This window comes from Apium graveolens, chromosome 5 (genome assembly GCF_009905375.1).
Source record: "Apium graveolens cultivar Ventura chromosome 5, ASM990537v1, whole genome shotgun sequence".
NCBI classification, from domain to species: domain Eukaryota; kingdom Viridiplantae; phylum Streptophyta; class Magnoliopsida; order Apiales; family Apiaceae; genus Apium; species Apium graveolens.
The window spans coordinates 121,336,590-121,347,878 of NC_133651.1; the positions used below are offsets into that span (position 1 = coordinate 121,336,590).

An 11,289-nucleotide genomic window follows, 5' to 3' on the forward strand; every position below is an offset into this window, starting at 1 on the left:
CTGCGTTATATTCAAGGTACAAAGTCTTTGGGACTATTTTATTCTAGGGCTGCAGATTATAAATTATTGGGATATTCTGATAGTGATTGGTGTGGAGATGTGGATGATCGTAAAAGCACATCTGGTTACTTGTTTTTTATGGGAGATACAGCTTTTACATGGTATTCTAAGAAGCAGCCTATAGTTTCATTATCAACTTGTGAGGCAGAATATGTGGCAGCATCTTATTGTGTCTGTCATGCTATATGGTTGAGAAGGTTGCTCAGTGAATTAAGGTTCTCACAGCAAGGAACAACAGAAATTAGAATCGACAACAAATCTGCGATTGAGCTCGCCAAGAATCCAGTACATCACGAAAGAAGTAAACACATTGATGTTAGATTCCATTTTATTCGAGAGCATGTGAAGGAAAAAGATGTCGAGTTGCGTCATGTAGTAAGTCATGATCAGATAGCAGATGTACTTACCAAACCGCTGTCCAAACCTCTATTTGATACATACAAAAGGCTGATGGGAATGAAGGATCGAAAGGAGTTACTTTAAGGGAGGAATATGTTGAACAAGTAAACTAACTCCTGGAATTCAGGAATATTCATGCATATTGTTGGTTCAGAGAATGTAGAAGAATATAAGAGGTTTCATTAAGTATGGTTCAAAGAACTCAGTAGATGTATCTATTTTAATTCATGTATGATGTTTTATATTCTCCTATTATATAAAGGAGAAGATTATATTGTTTTTAACAAGATTGAAAAGATTGAAATATACAGAATATATTAGAAGCCCAGAATACATAGTTCTTCTCTTGATTCTATATTCCATTCTGCACCTTATACACAGAAATATACCTAAACCCTAGACACATACACAACAGTTCGGCTGCTTGAGAATCATGATAAGAGCAACAGAAAAATGTTTGAGGATTTATATGTCAACTCTGATGGTTCAATGTATACTCTCCCGGTTAGTGGAAAGCAGACAACAACCTCTGTTGGCACAGTGAACCTTGGAGGTCTGGGTTTGGATTTCCTGGCGACACGCTTGAGGCTCCTATGATGTCCAGCTTGATGTTCAATGTTGGTAGCAGCTCACAGTTCGATTTCTAGTAATTTAGTTTCTCTACGAATGTCAACAATATCGCTATAGAATGAGTACCTTCTTCAGTTTGAACAACCCTCTTCTGTTTTATTTGTAACAAACTCATGGCATCTTTTCTTCAACCTCTACTATGCCTGGTATCCACATGTTAGTCTTTGGTTTTTTTAGTCCCCTCCCTTCTCTTTGGAGGCTTGATTTTGACGATACTAGCTTTACAACCCGTGCGATCTTTATTAATATTTTTTTATTTTATATTGCTTAAAATTTTAATAAATTTTAATATGATAAATCAATTTTAAGGTTCCTGAACTATATGCACTTTTTTTCTAGGTCATTGAACTATAAAGGTAAATTTACAAGTAATCCAACTTTTGAATTTTTCTACATCGCAGTCGTTTCGTTAAATTTTAGGTAACGCCGTTAGTTTTTTATAACGTGGCATCTTATAAAAATAAAAAAATATGTAATTACCTCTCAAGAACATTATTGAAGTTCCGGAAAATCGAAGACAACTTTGAAGGTGATTCTAGTGTCCATATTACTAAAAAGAAGCCTAACAAGGCTGAAGTATTATAAGAAAATGCGAAGAAAATGAAAGTTTTCAGCAGAGCATCTGTTTTTTTAAAGTTTTTCAGTAACCACATGAGCAGCATAACTAATAGTAGGGCAATTGTGCACACAGGACTACTAAGCTCTCGCCAAACAAGAAAGATAGTTTTGGAAAGTTTAAGGGAACCTAAAATATACTTGGAAGCGAGAACTAAATTGCAAAAATCACATAAACAATCGGAAAGGTGAAAATCTTTAGCTGTGGCCAGAGGCGGATATACAGAAAGGCCCCTGGGGTCACGTGCCCATATAATATTTTAATATTTTAATTTTTTTACTTTTGTGTACATATAAATCTGTATTTGCCCCCTATCTTTTATTAAAAAAGTAATAGATAATGTCTCCGGGGCAAACACGTGAATACAGGAAATCAATTTGGGTCTGACTATTTGGGGTTAAAACTCAAAAACAAGAAGAAGATAAAGATTGTAAATTGAAGAGCATCTGGATATCATATATTCATATGTAAGTTTCTCTGTGCTTCCGAATTATATGTTAATTTTTGTGTTTGTGACTTTGTTTGTGTACTTCAATTTTGAATTTCAAAAACCTAGTTTCTTAACTAAAATCCCAAATTCGTGAATGTGAATCCCTCTTTCTACAGGCTAAATATAGTTTAATTGATAAATTTTCACTATTTATTTCAGTCATCAGCCATGGAAAGATTTTATAAGAGACTTTAACCATCCGATAATGATCCAGAAGTAGAAGTAGTTATGGAAGCTAATATATCCAATAAACCTGAAGCAACAATTCCTCTTATTGAAGTTAATGTGTCTGATACTGAAGTTGATTCGGGATTAAGAAAACCTATCAACGAAATTTCTCCGAATGAGAAAGATAGAATTCGATGAGCATATTTGTTAAGAGGGCCATAAAAAAAGATGCTGCATTTTGCTTATATTGTTACCTATTTAAAGATGAGTGCGGCGCTCGAGGAGGCCGGAGAGATTGGGAGATCACATTGGAAAGCATAATAACATTCATAGTCAATGTTAGAAAGCTTGTGAAGATCTTATGAACCGAAAACAACATGTTGATATTGCCATTGTGAATCAGTCAGATCAGCTGAAACATAATTACCGAATTCAATTAGCCGTTGCCATTGATTGTGTCAAACTTCTTTTAATTCAAGGCTTGGCTTTCTGAGGACATGATGAATCTGAGACATCAAGAAATAGAGGTAACTTTCTTGTAGTTTTGAAGTTTCTTACAAGTCATAGTCCATACATAAAAGACGTGTTTAATAATGCTCCTGAAAATAACAAACTCACTGCACCCTCAATCCAGAAAGATATAACCAATGCTTGTGCAATTGTAACAGCAAATGCAATTTCTTTAGAACTCGGTGATAGAGTGTTTTCTATATTAGTTGATGAGGCTCGTGATATATCAAATAAAGAACAAATGGTTGTGATTTTACGTTTTGTGGATAAAAGAGGATGTGTTGTTGAAAGGTTTGTTGGTATTGTACATGTGACTGACACCACTGCTATATCTCTTAAAGCAGCTATTGAGTCATTACTGGCAACATATGGATTGAACATAACAAGGATACGAGGTCAAGGTTACGATGGGGCAAGTAATATGAGGGGAGAGTTCAATGGACTTAAAAGTTTGTTACTAGCAGAAAATAAATCAGCCCACTTTGTTCACTGCTTTGCACACCAACTCCAGTTAACACTTGTGGTTGTTGCAAAAAATCACAAGAAACTTAGATCTTTTTTTAATTGTATTGCAAATTTGACAAATGTGGTTGGGGGATCTTGTAAATGCAGAGATATTCTTCGAGAACAACGGTTAGCAAAAGTAGTTGAACAACTTAATAGTGGTGAACTTACTACCGGGCGTGGTTTAAATCAAGAAATTTTACTAAAACGAGCTGCTGATACAAGATGTGGATCACATTATGGTGTTATAGTGAATCTGATTAGCATGTATCCTTCTGTGGTTAATTTACTTGAATATGTAGAGAATTATGGCACACTTTCGAATCAAAGGTCCGATGCAAATGATCTTCTAGATGTTATTCAATATTTTGAATTTGGTTTCTTACTGCATCTGATGAAAAATGTCTTAGGTATAACTAATGAACTATCACAAGCTTTGCAGAGGAAAGACCAGGACCTTTTGAATGCCATGGATCTCGTCAAAGCAGCAAAGATCAGATTTCAGAATTTGAGGGAAAATGGCTTGGTGTTTAATCTTTTGAAGTTGGCTTTAACTTTGCCGGTTGCTACCGCTACCGTTGAGAGAGCCTTTTCATCAATAAAAATTGTCAAACAATCATTACGAAACCGAATGGGAGATCGTTGGCTGAATGATTGTTTATTTACTTACATTGAGAAGGAAATATTTGTAGAGGTCTCGACCGAAGAAATTATCAAACAATTTCAAGAAATGAAGACTAGAAGAGTCGTGTTGTGATTATTGTATGTTTAAGCCATGAACCATGTTTTTCTTACTGAACTAGTACATTTGATTTTATATTTTGGTGTTAATATGTTTGTTCAAATTTTGTGTGCCCCCTAGTATAAAACTTTCTGGATCCCCACTGGCTGTGGCTGTCTCTTACGAAGAGGGATGGTATTAATTCATTTACAAACACGTATGAGTATCAGTCTGAACTTTTAAGTCACAAATTCAGCACTCTAAACACAAATATTTAGTAATTAACCAACGGAAGCGAATGCAGTATTTTTACAACCCGGTGTCCAAAATATGAGTTCCCTGACAGTTTGTTCAGACCTGTGCAGTGAACCACCGAATCTGAATTGGAGTTGTTTCCAGTGACATACATAAACAGCCAAATCACCCTATCTAAATGCCTAAACTTTTGTTCCCTGACAATACAAGAAACTTAACTGAATTTATGAATGGATCAATCAGAATAATGTAGTTGCCTAGAATTATAGAGCCATTTGTAATTTAGACAAATAATAGATACTTTCAAAACTTCAGATGATCAGTGGTATCTTAATGTCTGAAACCAATTGCATTCAAAGAGCAAAAAACCATGATTCCGGGTAGTACTGTAGACCACTCCTAATTTTCAAGGAGCATTCTAATATAGGAGAAGGATTATAATTAAAGCAAATTTAATAATATAAATTAAAGCTGAGAAAATCACAATTGTAGGTAGTACGAGTACCGTTTATATATAACTCCTAAGTCTTAGATAGCAGGAGATAAGTAAATTTAATTATTAAGCACGAAGAAAAGAAACTAGAATTCCAAGCTGGAGTATGTCACAGTCTTTGCACTGCAGTAGAAAAATCTGGTCAGCTCTATAGTCTTAAAAAATTACACCTTCATTATCACCATCATCGTCATCCAATGCTCGCATATCAAGCTGGTAGCGTAGGATGTGCCTCCAATCCCACCAAACCCTTTGCAAAAGCGTGACCCCTCTTCTGTTTTATTTGTAACAAACTGTAGCATGCACCTAAACCTTTTATATTCATTCGCAAACCACTCCAGCAATGGCATCTTTTCTTCAACCTCTAGTTCACCATTCGTTTCTTGAAAATTAGTCTCATCACAGCCTCTTGATCCTTGTTCATGTACTTAATCACAACCTCAGATGTGGTACTATTTGTCAGCACATACCTATTGATATCAATATCTTCCCAAATAATTATAATATCAATAACCCCCATCTCAAGTGCTTTCAAAGTGTCATCCACTACGCAAACATACTTTCCACTCAGTTGTTAAAGGATGAAACGTGGGTTGGAAAATTTTGTCGGCTTAATTATAAGTTGAACCTTAAAGTATAATCATGTGTACACATAAACCCTTAAAGAAAAAAAGAATACACATCAACCCTTCATGTATGCATTGTGTATAATCCCGCCCTTGCCTTTTCAAAAACAAAACAATCGTTGACTTGCACCTTAACGCGGAGGGGTAATCATGGTAGAAAAGAAAAGCCGGTACATATCACGCCAATAATTGTACAAATATCAGTACTTAAGGTAACAAATATCAGTAATCTTTAAAACCCTAAGCTAAAAAGGTAAAGACAAACTATGAAGAACAAGGCGTAGTTTTGAGTTTTAAGGATTGAATTGGGTGTATTTTCATGGGTGATCAAATTCCTCCGGGTACTTTCAAACTTGACCCATCATCGAACAATCTTGTATTTTTCATATGATTCTCTTTCAGTTCTTACATATTAATTATGAGTACTTTATGCATATTTGCGTTATGGGTATGTCTGTAAAAGCTTAATATACTGAATTATTTCGATATATTATTTGTTTTGTTTTTATATGTAGGTGATGAGATGATTAGTGTTAGGATATTTCATGGTGGAAAGTTGAATTGGCTCCCTGCTACTGAATACGTTGGGGTCCAACTCACTGTTTACGACTCTTTCGATGAACTTACATTAGAGAACCTTAGGTTAAAAACTAATGCCCTATAGTGGGCTTAAGTGTTTGTACTATAGGATTCCTATATTGCCTCTTGAACAAGGTTTAGTTTTGATCATGGAAGAGAATGATGTTATAAACATGAAAGCACATGCCTTACAAAATAACTACATGATTGACCTTTATATCAAGCATGATGACACTGAACTAATAGCTTTTGAAAATGATGATATCTTCTGGAGCGGTTGACAAAGCTGCTACAAATGCAAAATTGAATGCCAGAAAGGAGAAAGAAAGTGCAAACAAGGGGGAAAATACATGAAAATCACATGGATGCTTATTTTTGTTGGCTTAATTTTAGAACTTGCTCATGCCACATGCTTATTTTAATATTATGATCTTATTCCAGACAATATTTGTAATATGACTTATTTCATTTTTGCGTATTTAACTTTAAGACACTGCTCTGCAGCTCTACTAATATTATCACATGTCTATGTTGCACATTATGTTAATTTAATGCATTTCTTACTGAAATACTTAAAAAATGCAGTGAAATTTAATAATTAGGATTCATCTTCAATGTGTGGATATAAAATGTTCTGTGTATATACTACCTGAATATATAGTTGAAGGGCTGAAGGAAATGGGGGAAGAACTTTGGAAGGTTTTACTTCTGCCTACAATACCCCTCATGGGTTAAGTTGCATAGTCAACAATTCTTTAGTTTCAAGAGGAAGGGTGAAAATATATACATTTCATATACGAAGGGCTGGAGTGTATGTTTTTTTTTAAGGGTTTATGTGTACACATGATCATACTTTGAGGTTCAAGTTATAATTAAGCCAATTTTGTCCTAACTCATAGGACAACCTGAATGAGTAAGTGTAATTACAAATGTTGTTGCCAATAAGATTAGATATAACATTTAACACTTGTGATTAGGCAAATAAGAAAGCCTGTTACTGGAGGGTCAAGATTTCTAGTTCAAACATCTTTGGGAAGTCATGAACTTGTAATTGGTATGGAAGCACAGACATATGTCATTGGCAGCTTAGTGGAGTGCCATGTTTCCATGCAGTTGCTTTTGCTTGTATGAACTTGAACCCCCAAACTACACATCTACTATATGCCATTCTCATACCCCCTAAACTACTCGCAAAGAGAATCGTTTCAAGTGCCAGTTTTGTAGGACTCCTTAACTAGGAGTGGAATTATTCGTTAGCTTTGATTTAGGCAGAAATTAATCTTTGACATAAACCAATAAACTTAGCAGAAATGTTTTTGCTTATTACCAACAAGATATATATAGCTTTTTTCTAAGCTTTCCAGTTCCCACCTGAGCACCATAACTACCACTACAGTAGAGCAATTGTGTACAGGACCACTAAGCTCTCACCAATTATTTAGTTATGGAAAGTTTTAAGGGAACTTCAGAACTGGAAGCAGAGAACTAAATTGCAAAATCACACTAACAAGCGGACAGGTGCAAAATCTTTAGCTGTGTGGCCCTCTGTTACGAGGAGGGTTGGTATTAATTCATTTACAAACATTTGCAGATCATATGAGTATCCGTCTAAACCTTTAAGTCACAAATTCAGCACTCTAAACACAAATATTTAGTAATTAACCAACGGAAGCGAATGCAGTATTTTTATAACCCGGTGTCCAAAATATGAGTTCCCTATCAATTTATGCAGCGAACCACTTCCGGTGACATATTTAAAGAGCCTGATCACCCTATCTCAATGCCTTGCCTTTTATTCCTTGACAATCCAAGAACGTATATTAAATTTTTTTAACTGAATTCATTAATGGATAAATCAGAGTAATGTAGTTGCGTAGAATTATATTGCCCTTTGTGATTCAGACAAATAATAGATACTTTCAAAACTTTAAACGATCATTGATATCTAACTATCTGAAACCAATTGTAATCAAATAACAAAAAACCATGATTCATTTTAAGGAGTACTGTATGTAGGAAACAAATTATAGCCAAAGCAAATTTAATAATATAAAGGCTTAATGACCTTTTGGCCCCTAAAGTATGGACCGTTATACCTATCAACCCCAAAAGTATGAAATCATATATTTTAACCCCAGTATTATTAGGTATCGTTCCTTTTAGCCCTTTTCGGAAATAAAACGATATACTGGCCAATATCGGAGGGTAAATATGTCTTTTACTAAGGAAAAGGGTTAAAATGTACGAAGACCAATACTATAGGGGTCAAAAGGTATGACTTCATCAGTTTTCAGATTCCGAATAAAAACCATTTTATCAGTTGGATATCAAAAGTTCTCCTCAAAAACTTTACAAACTGCTCTTATCATTGCCATATGTTTCCTTGAATGATTCTGTTTAAAAGTTTACAACTACGGTTATCTAAACGACACTTTTGTCACACACCTATTTTGGTTTGTGTTCAAGGAATGGTTTTGATACAACAGTTTTGAAGAATAAAGACAATGAAATTAGCGATGATGATCTCATGTCCTTCAATGACTCCTCATGCAGTTCAATACTTTGTTAATTAGATTGCCCAGAATCAAGTGCAGAGTTGATCAATAATAAAATGGCTGTAATCTGGAGTTGTAATAATCTTTTAATCAAGTAGGCATTACACAATGTCTTGGTTTAATGGTTTAGTTTATGAATATATGTTATTTTTCTTTATAGAACGCTCGATCATCAAGTCGCCAATATTCTTACCTCTATAAATTCTCTGTTCTGCATGACTGTTTAGTTATGACAATTTTAGTAATCAAAGAGTAGATGGATTTACCTTGTCTCCTTTGTCGGAGATCACATTATCACGATGAGCTGATGGCCAGAAGAGTGTGCAAGGATGGCTTAACAATTGAATCATCATCATCTGATATCGATTTGAATATCCTTTCATCACTAAAAAGATTCCTTGAGGATCCTTTTATCAAGTTCAAGAGTGGTCTAAGCATAGCAATCACGTTGCATAGGAGAAAACATCTATCCATATTGTATTCGAGAGTCTCTGTGAAAAAACATGTTTGTCACCAACATCTTTAGGAGCGACGAAACAATCTCGAAACCATTGCCAGGATATTAAAATACAAAACTTTGGGAAAGAAATGCAATTTTTCTTAATAGAAAACTAATTGTTTGACGATAACATGGAAGGAAAATCATAAGTATAATGTCACAAAGGTTAAATCTAAGCTTTGGTGTTTCTTTTTAAGCTCTTGCACTTGCGGGAGCATTCATCTTGTCCGGTGAATCAATCTGTTGCACTCATGGAAGGAAAGTCCTGTATAATTTTTCCCAAGCATCATTTTCTAAACTATCCCCAGAAAAGGGGAATTCTAAAGTTTTAAATCCTTTAAGAGGACGTATCGTTTTTCTAATCAATTTTCCATCTCGATCAAAGAAAACATATGAAAAGAATATGTAATATCGACATGAAGAAAAGGAAAAGAAATAGACTGGTAACAACAGCTCACTTGAATCCGTTACTATCCACGGCAAATCTCCAAGAGCTCGAGATGATTCTGATCGTCTATGAATTGAATGGATAACTTCAAACTCATTACATGTACCCTTCCAAAGAAGATACATCTCTTTCAACATCTCCAGGAATTTAATATCTCCAAAACAACTATCATTAGTCCTCTCAAAAATAACTATCACTCTTTTTCGAGAAAGGAACCTACAGAACCAAAGTTAACAATCAAGCATTAAACTTGCTGCAACTCACAATATATACGATAGAGAACTGAGATATTTATAACAGGTACAATATGTTGATACAACTTACCTCAATCCCATCTTTTCTTGTAAATACTGTGTTTCGGTCCAGTAGCATTTCTAATATCAAGTTTATAAACCTCATGAAAGTGTTTTAGCTATTATTTACACATCCAGTTAGAAACGTATCAAATGTATGAAGTCACACCTTTTGACCCCTATAGTATCGAACTTCATATCTTTTAACCCTTTTCCTTAGTAAAAGACGTTTTTCCCCTCCGATATTGGTCGATATGTCGTTTTATCTCGGAAAAGGGTTAAAAGGAAAGATACCTAATACTACATGGGTTAAATGATAACTTTCATATATTTAAGTAAGTGTTTGTTTAAATTTAACAAGAAGAACAAAGGAGATCAAATGAAAAAGGTATGTTTACACTGGATGTCTCAAGGGGACTACATCGTGAATCTCCTGCTACTAAAATGAAACAAAGTGGGGCTTTATATAGAGCCCAGTACCTACTCAATTATAAAGACTAAACTATCCTTGTATTTTATTCCTCAATATTAAAAGGTATGACTTCATATTTTTTAGGCTGATTTTAGGGACCAAAAGGTCATTAAGCCTAATATAAATTAAACACGAGAAAAACAAGACTGTAGGATGTACAGTTTATAACTCCTGAGTCTTTGGTAGTACGAGATAACTAAATTTAAATATTAACCATGAAGAAAAGAAACTAGAATTCCAATCTGGAATCTGTCACAGTCTTTGCACGGCAGTAGAAAAATCTGGTCAGTCTGCAATCTTAAAAAATTCCACCTTCATTATCGCCATCATCGTCATCCAATGATCGCATATCAAGCTGGTACTGTAGGATTCCTCCAATTCCACCAAACTCTTTGCAGAAGCGTGACCCATCTCCTGTTTTACATTCATTACCAAACCACTCCAACAAATATATGGTTTTTCCGCTGCTCGCAGCTGCTCTTTCCACACCTTCTGATATCTGGTGCCAAGTCGTCGCCCATTTCCTTATTTCTTTAGGGGATCCGGCACCTCTTCCAAATGACCACATCCAAATTTATTACTCAACATACAACTTCATAGATGTTGAGTTGATCTCCACCCCAAATCGTTTTTGGTCCAGAGTGACCCAGCTTGGGACCAAAGGTTTTCATTAGGAGTATAAACTTCGAAAGAGTGATCAACAGCGTAGTCACTGGTATTGAAAACATAGAGCTTTTTAAAAAGCTGAATTACCGAAGGTCTGAGCTTATTTTAAGACAGCGGAGGCAAGTCGTCAAGTGTAACACGTTTGGTGGTGATATCATAAGAGATGAGATTGTAATTATGTACAGCGTACGTGTTCACCTACATCTACGAGTCCGCCGGCCAGAACGATTTTGGTACCAAAAACACCACAACCCACGTTTGAAACACCAGGTATGACACATTCGAGGATCAAGGTTGGTTTCGTA

The 11,289-nt window shown here is 35.1% G+C and overlaps 2 protein-coding genes across 2 annotated transcripts; one reads left to right on the forward strand and one right to left on the reverse strand.

The window, feature by feature from the left end:
• Nucleotides 1-3,642: 3,642 nt before the first annotated feature.
• On the forward strand, nucleotides 3,643-4,134 carry LOC141660349 (uncharacterized). The gene has a single exon (XM_074467328.1). It carries the CDS (start codon nucleotides 3,643-3,645, stop codon nucleotides 4,132-4,134), a length of 492 nt encoding a protein of 163 aa, XP_074323429.1.
• Nucleotides 4,135-8,802: 4,668 nt separating this feature from the next.
• On the reverse strand, nucleotides 8,803-10,256 carry LOC141661431 (uncharacterized). The gene is made up of 3 exons (XM_074468442.1): nucleotides 9,878-10,256; nucleotides 9,564-9,769; nucleotides 8,803-9,097 (listed from the first exon to the last, which is right to left on the reverse strand). Exons 1-3 carry the CDS (start codon nucleotides 9,886-9,888, stop codon nucleotides 8,901-8,903), a joined length of 414 nt encoding a protein of 137 aa, XP_074324543.1. The 5' UTR covers nucleotides 9,889-10,256; the 3' UTR covers nucleotides 8,803-8,900.
• Between the last annotated feature and the right edge of the window lie 1,033 nt (nucleotides 10,257-11,289).